Source organism: Ranitomeya imitator, chromosome 1 (assembly GCF_032444005.1).
Source record: "Ranitomeya imitator isolate aRanImi1 chromosome 1, aRanImi1.pri, whole genome shotgun sequence".
Taxonomy (NCBI): domain Eukaryota; kingdom Metazoa; phylum Chordata; class Amphibia; order Anura; family Dendrobatidae; genus Ranitomeya; species Ranitomeya imitator.
This window is the reverse complement of record NC_091282.1, coordinates 849,080,132-849,091,536: the sequence shown is the minus strand read 5'-3', so window position 1 is coordinate 849,091,536 and position 11,405 is coordinate 849,080,132. Positions and strand designations below refer to the sequence as shown.

General features: G+C 43.2%; 1 protein-coding gene across 1 annotated transcript in view; it reads right to left on the bottom strand.

The window, feature by feature from the left end:
- Window positions 1–246: 246 nt before the first annotated feature.
- The window catches only part of SEMA6B (semaphorin 6B), a 170,250-nt gene continuing 159,091 nt past the window's right edge, over window positions 247–11,405 (bottom strand). The window contains exons 16-17 of the mRNA XM_069741317.1: window positions 6,256–6,314; window positions 247–4,989 (exon numbers count right to left, since the gene is read on the bottom strand). Coding sequence (XP_069597418.1) covers window positions 3,896–4,989; window positions 6,256–6,314 — 1,153 coding nt within the window. The 3' untranslated portion in view covers window positions 247–3,895. The remainder of the gene's footprint in view (window positions 4,990–6,255; window positions 6,315–11,405) is intronic.

The following is an 11,405-nucleotide window of genomic DNA, read 5'->3' as shown; positions in this document are numbered from 1 at the left end:
AAGTTCACACTTTAAGTATAGTAACAGCACACTCCCCTTTTCTTTAAGACCGATGACTTCTGATTTCTTATGTTTTTTTTTTTCTCCTTTGACGGAACAGAAACACTACTATTTCAAGCTGAGATCGATTTGTCGCATGAATAACACCAGCAGCGCTGGATGGACTCAATTGAACAAGTGACTTCTACAGTGTCAGCTAGGTTCCATCGTGGTGGCCATCATTTTACTGGGAAAAATACAGATACATTTCCTCATCAAATCAGACAGAATCTACATTAGAGGCTCCCAGTGGAGTGAGAACTAGGCCCAATTTTATCTCTAAGGTATTTTGAAATACAACATCCTTTGCAAAATCCACCATCTGGGAAAGTCATGAGACCATTGTACATACAGCTCTGGCAAAAATTAAGAGACCACTGCACAATGTTCAGTTTGTCTGATTTTTTTCTTTATAGGTATATTTTGGAGTAAAATGTAAATTGTTCTTTTAGTCTATAAACTTCTGACAACATGCCTCCGAATTTCCAAGCAATAAATTTTGTATTTTTTTCTGAAAAGGAGAAATGGTCAAAATTAAAAAAAAAATAACCAATGCTTTCAGACCTCAAATAAAAGAAAACAAGTTCATAATCATTTAGAAACAACAATACTAATGTTTTAAATCAGGAAGAGTTCAGAAAACAATATTTTGGGGAATAACCATGATATTTAATCACAGCTTTCATGCGTCTTGGCATGCTTTCCACCAGTCTTTCACAGTGCTCCTGGCGCAAAAATTTAAGCAGTTCTTTGTTTCTGTGAGGGTATGGCCACTTACTAAAGACTATAGGATGAATGGACACAGAGTGGAGTCCACAGCTCTAAGGCTACTTTCACATTAGCGTTGGTACGGGGCCATCGCGCTGCGTCGGCCCGACGTACCAACGCATACTGTGCAAGCGCCGCACAACGGGGCATCCGCTGCCCATAGTGAGTTGCGGGGAGGTGGGGGCGGAGTTCCGGCTGCGCATGCGCGGTCGGAAATGGCGGACACAACGCAGCAAAAAAAGTGTAACTTTTTTGCTGCCGATAGTCTGCCACAACACAGCGCAACCGTCGCACGACGGTTGCGACGTGTGGCAAATCGTTGCAAATGTTAGTCAATGGAGAAAAAATGCATCCTGCAAGCAATTTTGCAGGATGCGTTTTTGCTCCTAAACAACGCATTGCGACGTGCAGTGCATGACGTTAGTGTGAAAGTAGCCTAAGACATAGAGACTTTTTCCAGCACGGAGCACTAGTTACATCAATATTAGTGTACTTTAATAGTTAATTTGCTTGATGTGCTTTATTAGTCATTTCCTTGCTTGTCAGTTCATCCTCAGAAAAAATGTTCTATTCAGTCAGCAGAGGAAGACAAGCAGGCTAAATCTTATGTAAACCTAAGGCCAGACTCAGGGGAGCCGACACCACAGTGGGTCTCATCTACAATCCCAGGTGATGGAATATGCTTTGTTTTGTGGGCTATAGGAAATGTTTAAGGGGAGGGAGAAAAGACACGGGGATTGAATCAGGCAGTCATTGGAGGGATTTCGATGTGAGAATATCCAAGCTGGAATGGATGGATGGATGGACTATGGAGTTTTGGAGACCTCAGATCTCAGACTGGGAACATGTGGACTGGGACATTGTATGTTGGCCATCTACATGGATTTGTTGTACAATCATGGATTTATAGAATAAAAATAGTTGCACCGTTAACCTGCCTAGGTGATTTTTATAACCCACAACCTCACATCCTCACAGTTTCAATCTATACACTTGGCCTGGGACAACTCATAAGGTCCCATGGATTCCAGTACCACCTGTATGCTGATGACACTCAGATCTACCTTTCTGGCCCAGACGTCGCCTCCCTGCTGTCCAGAATCCCAGAGTGTCTATTAGCCATATCTTCCTTCTTCTCCTCTCACTTCCACAAACTCAATGTGGACAAATCTGATCTCATCATCTTTCCTCCATATCACAGATCTTCCTTACCTGATCTATCTATCACAATTAATGACATCACGCTTTTCCCTACACCGGAAGTCCGCTGCCTCGGAGTAACCATTGACTCTGCCCTGTCCTTCAAACTGCACATCCAAGCTCTTTCCACCTCATGTCGCCTCCAGCTCAAAAATATCTCCAGAATCCGTCCTTTCTTCAACCCTCAATCTACTAAAATGCTTGTGCATGCCCTCATCATCTCCCGCCTCAACTACTGCAACATCCTTTTCTGTAGCCACCCTGCTAACACTCTCGCACCTCTCCAGTCCATACTTAACTCTGCTGCCCGACTAATTCATCTTTCTCCTGGTTACTCCTCCACTTCTTCCCTCTGCAAATCTCTTCACTGGCTCCCATTTCCTCAGCGTATCCAGTTCAAGTTACTAATACTGACCTACAAGGCCATCCATAACCTGTCTCCTCCATATATCTCTGAACTAATCTCCCGATATCTTCCCTCACATAATCTCCGGTCCTCCCAAGACGTCCTTCTCTCGTCCACACTTATTCGCTCCTCACCCAATCACCTCCAAGACTACTCCCGAATATCCCCCAGCCTCTGGAATTCTGTGCCCCAACATGTCTGACTATCAACCACATTTGAATCCTTCAGACGGAACCTGAAAACCCACCTCTTCAAGAAAGCCTACAGCCTGTAATGACCCCGCTGCCTCCTCACCAACACCGGAGCCCCTGCAACCCTCAACCTATTGTCTCCTACCCTACCATCCTGTAGAATGTAAGCCCACAAGGGCAGGGTCCTCTCCCCTCTGTATCAATCTGTTATTTTTAGTCTGTTTATTGCAATTTGTATGTAACCCCTTCTCATGTACAGCACCATGGAATCAATAGTGCTATATAAATAACTAATAATAATAATAATTTGATGGCTTGTGATTATCTATCATACTCTTGATTACATTCCGGAGGTTTTCAATGGGGTTCATGTCTGGAGATTGGGCTGGCCATGACAGGGATTTGATGTGGTGGTCTCTTAATTTTTGCCAGAGCAGTATGAGATCTTATGTTAATCCTGCCAGTCAGAGGGGAAAAGATAACATTTATCTAATGTTTATGGAAAGTATTAGGATCTGTTAATATTTCACTTTTTTTAGGAGTATTTCCTGGTGTATACCCCCAACAGAAAACTAGTATACCCTTTCGGGGGCCTATGGGTCCATTTGACATGTGTGCCAGGGTCTTTCCCAGCACAAATGCTGGACAGAAAATATAAATACACCTTAAATTTTCCAGTAGCATAATAACGGTATAATAAATATATGGGATGTTGTTCACCATGCCATAAGAAAGCTTTGTCTATGTTTTCACCAGCACAGCTAGTCTGTGATACAACCAGTGTTTTTTTTAAAAATAAATTGATCAGGAAATTAATCACCTGACCGCTGTGTAGAAGACTGCTTTCCTGGTACTTATAAACACACATTAAACCCATTCCTAATTCACACACATCCATGCATAAATTGTTGGTTTACTACTCTGAACTCGTCAACATAATACTTTAAAAACTTGTTCATAAAATATTGATCTGTACATATTGTGCTTGGCTGATGAGGGAATACAGGTTTCCCATTAATACAGATGCTCTGTTAACGGCACCCGAAAAAATTCAATAAGATAGTATTCATTATCATACATGGCCTAGATGCAATTTTTTCCCCCCAGCAGTGCATTTCCAAAGCTTCAAAGGAACAGACATTGGAGATTTCGATTACTGACTTGGGGGGCTCACAGTCTTTAACGCTAAGTTTAACTTTTTGTTTTGCATTACTAATAAAACCTACATTCTTTTGTAGACTCTTGAAATCAGATTCTAATTGCCAAGGTATCATTTCATTACAGAATCTAATTATTGAGATTTGGATGTATGCGGCATTCCAAATTGCAGCATCACCTTGAAATCTGAGCCAGGAGTTAAGCTCTGAGATGTTCGAGGATAAATGTACATTGTATCAGTGGGCCTTCGCCAGTTGTCCTCACAGTTAAAAGTCATCTCTCTCTTCAGATGTAAGGATAACTGGGGAGTGCTGCCTCGGTAAGGTCTTTGACAAAAATTCTCACTTGTAGAAGCAGAAACTACACGTCTATGTTTTCTGCCAGAACAAAGGCAGGGTAATTCTGCATGCACATAATGTGGGCCAAGTCCTAGTGATGAGTGATGCTGCATTTTCTCTCCATAAGGAGTTAAATATTCCTGTATGCATTTGGACAGGAAGTTTGGGCTGCTCCTGTTTTGAGGTAAATAGTGATTCTCATCCACAGGTACAGGTAGAGTGCAAGACTCTTTTACGTGAGGCGAAAGGTAACAACAAGCGTCTTCTCCGTGATGGTTTACAATTCGAACGCTTTCTTCATGCTGTGACAAATATCGAGACTCATCTTCCTTAAGAGGTAAATAGTGGGACTCTTCCTTATTTAATGGTGCATAACGGGAGTCCTCTTTTTTGGGGCAGAAAAACCTGGAATCCTTGGATTCGTATTCATGTTGACTTTCTGTGGGTAAATTAGAAGATGACAGGTGCATGTCTTGGTGCAATAAACTGGCAGATGAATTTTGCAATGAGTAATTAATGTATTCTTGAGAATGCATGATTCTCTTGTGCTGTTCAGGTGTCTGTTCAGGGGTCGGTGGAATACCGCTGTGATCCTTACTGTGTCCAGGATTCCAGCCATGTTGTTTTATAGAGGTGAAGACAGTGTCACGATCTGGGTGGCCTAAGTCTCTACTTCTACTCACACTTTTCACAGAATTGGCCACTATGAGGCCACTGTTCTTCTCTTTTTGTCTGCACCTCAGTTTCCTGCTCTGTTGAGAGCTCAACAAGCACACCCCTAGACCTGACAAGAGCGCGCCCACTACAAATGCCGCCACAGTGGAAACAACCAGCATGTTGACAGATACTTCAACACCCCTGTGTTCCATAAAGCTCTGTGTGAATAAACCTGTTGGGAAAAAACAAGTGTAAATATTAATTAGGACAAGTCTAAATTTGTAAGCCAATATTTCATATTCATTAACCCCTTGCACTGCATGCTTACGGCGCAGGTCAGATTGAAAATGTACATCACGGGGCTGGCACAGGCTCCGGAGTTGTTCGGCAGGTAGGAGCTGTTACATCTTTGTATGTCTAATCCAGGCCCACTTTTTCTCATTCTTTTCCATAATAAAACATAACTAGTAAAACATAGTACCACGCTTGGACCAATGTTATTCAATGGAGCAGTTGAGATGAGTTATTTTTTTCACTAACTGAATCGGCATGTGAAAAAATCAAAAATCAGATGAGACTCACTCATTCAGATCTATGGGTGCAAGAAAAAAAAATCGGATGCCATACAGAGCGACAATATAGCGTGGATACATTGCACTTCTGTAATCTAGGAAACTGTAAATTGTATTTAAATAATTAATAAATAGCTGCTGCTGTAATAAAAAGCTTATTGCATATGGACTGCACACGGATGACAAGTGAGAAACAATTTGTCTCACTTTTCTGGATGACACTCTGAACGATTTTTTATAGTGTCGTGTGTCCCTAGCCTAATACTGATCAATTTTTATCTGTGGCCCAAGTTAACTTAATACTGTTTTCTAGATGTATATTGTTTTTGCACATATGCATGTGACCCCTAGTAATCACCAAATATCTAATTGTTGGTATATGGATTTTCTGTAACAATATGGTTATTTGGAATCTAGCTATATGAGTGCCATGTTGTATTTATAGAATATTATTGTTTGTTTGGGGTAATTTTAATGAATTAATATGTTTTTAAGGGATAATCTGAAACACTGAAAAACCCAACAAAAAACTAAACACTCGTTATTGTTTACCTTATTTCCGTAAAATAAATTAAGGTTTTTCAATACATTATGTCGATAGGATAGGTGATAACCTACTAGGCACTGGGGTTTCACGGCTGTGACCCCCACTGATCCAAAGTACAGGTCTCTGAAATGCCTTGTTTGAGCAGGGCCACCACTGTACCCATCGCCTTTGGAACTGCAGGAGATTTCCCAATGCTGTACTCGGCTATATCGGGAACTTCCATAGACAATGAATAAAGCATTGGTACCTTAGAGTTTCATTCTTGAGTCTGGTCAGACACCATGCGATCAGTAAGTTAACATCTATCCTGTATATAACATGGGAATAACGCTTTAAGTCTTAAAATAGGTGACTTTCCTCAGAGGTCAATTAAACTCACCATCACAGTTTCCAAGGTGAGATGTTTGTTCTCCACCGAGGTCTTGCTCATGATGAGCCCTGGAAAACATTCATACTAGTTAAAACATTGAGACCTATGGGATAATACACTAATATGAATGCATATAAATAATTACTGTACTAAGATTATAATCACATCTGTGCCATTAGCTTCAGCAGAAGTCTATTTCACAGTTTTTGACAAATTTCACAGGAAGAATAGGACAGAGCTATGGATGGACAACACGATGGAACCCATTTAACAGCATTATAAGTCAATGGTTTCTGTTGGTCACTGTTGATATAATGTCATGCGGTAGATCCAACAAAGTGTCATGGCTTCTGTTCAGTACACAGATATGAACAGAATCGGAACTGCTAAACAGAAACATTTCAGACTAATTATAACATTATAATAGTGAACATGTGGTAAAACAAAAACAGACTCTGTATTATCCATGCTAAAGAAAAACATGGCAGCAAAGTAACCATGTCCCGCCAGTCCTGTGTTCTTGCCGTGTCCTGCCAGTCCTGTGTTCCTGCCGTGTCCTGCCAGTCCTGTGTTCCTGCCGTCTCCTGCCAGCTCTGCGTTCCTGCCTTACCTTGCCAGTCCTGTGTTCCTGCCGTACCCTGCCAGTCCTGAGTCTCCGTTGTCTCCACCTATCGTGTGCTAGCATCTTACCGGTCAGTACCTTGTCTTTGCTGCCTCCATTTGTCCAGTACCTCCACCATTCTAGTCAGTTCACTAGTTCCGTCTTCCCTCCGTCTGGCGTTCTCTCTGTGTTCTAACTTCAGTCGTCCCTTTGGCTCCGGCAGTTGTGGCTTCACCCTCCTTGGGCCTGTCCCTAACTCTCCCAGTACAGGGGGTGGCATCATCTGGTTCACTCGTGCTCGGGGGCTCTGAAGCCGTGACCCAGAGGGTCTACTTCCTTAGTCCTGATATAATGGCTGTAACCTGGTAGCGGATCTGAAGCTTGGCAACCTAGCACACATACCATGCCTGACCCACGTGCTCAACTTAGTGGTTTCTGATAACCTACCCAGATTTGCCTACCAGCTACTTGTTAAGGTATGCCATGTGTGCTCCCATTTCCGCAAGTCACCAACAGCTGCCGCCAGTCTGGCAATGCTGCAGCATCGCTTGCAAGTGCCAGCTCACCAACTGTTGTGTAAACTGACGATAGGCTGTAACTCCACATTGCTTATGTTGGCAAGGCTTTGTGGGCAGCAGAGGGCAGTAGTTGAATACCAGCTACAACATGCCCGTCGGTATGGACTTCAGCCTCCTCACATAACAACTGACGAGTGGACAGGGATGTCTGACATCTGTGAGGTTCTCCAAAACTTCGACGAATCAACAAAGATGGTGAGCAGCAATGACACCATAATCAGCGTAATCATCCAGCTTCTGTGTCTATTCAAACGCTCGATGCTCACAATTAAAGAGGGGGCTTTACATATGGACTGGGTAGAGATGGAGGAAGAAATAGCTCAGGGTGATACTACCCAGCCCAGCCTCATCTCATCTTCTCAGCGCAGAGTGGGTGATAATGAGGAGGAGGAGGCTGAGGAGGCTGAGGAGGAGGAGGAACAGGAGATGGTTGCTTGGGCTACAGGGGGTGCTACCCACACCAACTTCATCCCATCTGTTCAGTGTGGATGAGTTGAAGAGGAGGAGCTGGAAAGTCATCCTTCTGGTAGCGACAAGGAAATCTTGCCTGTTGGGAGTCTGGTACACATGGCTGACTATAACTTGCTGCCTTTCCTGTGACGATTGCGTTATATGCATTTTGGCCAACACATTACTGGTTATTCACTCTTCTCGACCCATGCTACAAGGAGATCATTCCATCTCTCCTTCCTGAGGCGGAGAAGGCTACTAAAATGGTGCAGTACCAGAAGGCCCTAGTTGAATAATTAGTACAAAAATTGCCATCTGACAACACTGGCGGCAGAGGTCATAGTCCTTTGTATCCCTCGTCTCTACTTATTGGTTGTCCACACACCAGGTCCAACAGAAGCAGGGGAGCACTATCCAAGGTCTGGGACAGTTTTCTTAGACTATCCAAGCACCCAGGCCCTGATGCGCGGGGTACTCTGTCAAGGAGGGAAAAAATTTAGAAGATGGTGAAGGAGTACCTAGCCGACCGTACCAGTGTCCTCTGTGATTCCTCTGTGCCCTACAACTATTGGGTATCCAAACTGGATACAGCAGCAAAACATAAAGACAATTCTAATGTTCCTTATTTCTTGGTGTATTGTTATTGCCAGGCACCCCTTCCCACCTAAACAGGGGTATACGGATCTTGTTTTCTTCTTTTTTTCTTATCCTCTCCCTCCAACATGTCTACAGGGTCATGATGTATATACAGTATAATATATATATATATATATATATATATATATATATATATATATATATATATATATATACTGTATATATATATATATATATATATATATATATATATATATGTATATATACACTGCTCAAAAAATAAAGGGAACACTTAACCAACAGAATATAACTCCATGTGAATCAAACTTCTGTGAAATCAAACTGACCACTTAGGAAGCAACACTGTTTGACAATCAATTTCACATGCTGTTGTGCAAATGGAATAGACAACAGATGGAAATTATTGGCAATTATCAAGACACACTCAATAAAGGAGTGGTTCCGCAGGTGGGAACCACAGACCACATCTCAGTACCAATGCCTTCTGGCTGATGTTTTGGTCACTTTTGAATGTTGGCTGTGCTTTCACACTCGTGGTAGCATGAGACGGACTCTACAACCCACACAAGGGGCTCAGGTAGTGCAGCTCATCCAGGATGGCACATCAATACGAGCTGTGGCAAGAAGGTTTGCTGTGTTTGTCAGCGTAGTGTCCAGAGGCTGGAGGCACTACCAGTAGACAGGCCAGTACCCCAGGAGACATGGAGGGGGCCGTAGGAGGGCAACAACCTAGCAGCAGGACCGCTACCTCAGCCTTTGTGCAAGGAGGAACAGGAGGAGCACTGCCAGAGCCCTGCAAAATGACCTCCAGCAGGCCACAAATGTGCATGTGTCTGCACAAACGGTTAGAAACCGACTCCATGAGGATGGTCTGAGAGCCCGATGTCCAAAGATGGGGGTTGTGCTCACAGCCCAACACCATGCAGGATGCTTGGTATTTGCCACAGACACCAGGATTGGCAAATTTGCCACTGGCGCCCTGTGCTCTTCACAGATGAAAGGAGGTTCACACTGAGCACATGTGACAGATGTGACAGAGTCTGGAGATGCCGTGGAGAGCGATCTGCTGCCTACAACATCCTTCAGCATGACCAGTTTGGCAGTGGGTCAGTAATGGTGTGGGATGGCATTTCTTTGGTGGGTCGCACAGCCCTCCATGTGCTCTCCAGAGGTAGCCTGACTGCCATTAGGTACCGAGATGAGATCCTCAGACCCCTTGTGAGACTATATGCTGGTGCAGTTAGCCCTGGGTTCCTCCTAATGCAGGACAATGCCAGACCTCATTTGGCTGGAGTGTGTCAGCAGTTCCTGCAAGATGAAGGCATTGAAGCTATGGATTGGCCCTCCCGTTCCCCAGACCTGAATCCGATTGAACACATCTGGTACATCATGTCCGCACTATCCACCAACGTCATGTTGCCCCACAGACTGTCCAGGAGTTGGCGGATGGTTTAGTCCAGATCTGGGAGGAGATCCCTCAGGAGACCATCCGCCGCCTCATCAGGAGCATGCCAAGGTGTTGTAGGGAGGTCATACAGGTACATGGAGGCCACACACACTACTGAGCATCATTTCCTTGTCTTGAGGCATTTCCACTGAATTTGGATCAGCCTGTAACTTCATTTTCCACTTTGATTTTGAGCATCATTCCAACTCCAGACCTGAGTGGGATATTAGTTGTGATTTATGTTGATCATTTTTAGGTTTTATTGTTCTCAATCTCAACACATTCTACTATGTAATGAATAAAGTTTTAGGTCAATTAGGATTACCATATTTATTAATTTTTGCCAAGTGCCAGAATAATGAGAGCGAGAGAATGTTTTAAGGCATTTTTATTACTTAGTGTAAAGTGAAAAGTTTACATACATTTCATTAGTATTTGGTACCATTGCCCCTAAACTGAATGAAATGACTTGGTTGAAATGTTTAGGATATCCTTCCATAAGTTTCTCACAATAGTTGGTTGGAATTTAGGTCCATTCATCCTGCCAAAACCCTTGTAACTGATCCAGGTTTGTAGGTCGCATTGCTCGCACCTTCCTTTTCAGCTTTGCCCAGAAATTTTCAATAGGATTGAGATCAGGGCTTTGTGATGGCCACTCCAAACATTGACTTTGTTGCCTTGAGCCACTTTGTTACCACTTTGGAAGTATGCTTCTGGTCATTGTCCATTTGGAAGACCCATTTCCGCCCAAGCTTTAACTTCTTGGCTGATGTCTTGTGATGTTGCTTCAGTATTGCCACATAATCTTTTTTTCTCATGATGTCATCTATTAGGTGAAGTGCACCAGTCCCTCCTGCAGCAAAACAACCCCACAACATGAGTATGCCTTCTCCGTGTTTCACAGCTGGGATGGTGTTCTTAGGCTTCCAAGCTTCTCTCTTTTTCCTCCAAACGTAGCAAAGGTCATTATGCCCAAAAGTTCAATTTTAGTTTCATCAGACCACAGGACATGTCTGCAAAAATTAAGGTATTTGTTCCTGTGTGCAATTGCAAACATTAATCTGGCTTTTTTATGTTTCTTTTAGAGTAATGGTTTCTTCCTGGAAGAGTGGCCTTTCAGGCGATGTTGATACAGTACTCGTTTCACTGTGGATATTGACACAATCTTACCAGCTTCCGCCATCATCTTCACAACGTCTCTTGTTTTTGTCCTTGGGTTGATAGGCACATGTCGGATCAAAGCATGTCCATGTCTGGGACACAGAACCCATCTCCTTCCTGAATGGTATGATGACTGAACATTCCCATCTTGTTTGTACTTGCATATAATTGTTTGTACAGATGAACAAGGCACCTTCAGGTATCTTGAAATCAAGGATGAGACAGATTTGCGCAAGCCCACAATTCACTTCCTGATATCTTGGCTGATTTCTTGAGACTTTCCCATGATGCTACACAAAGAAGC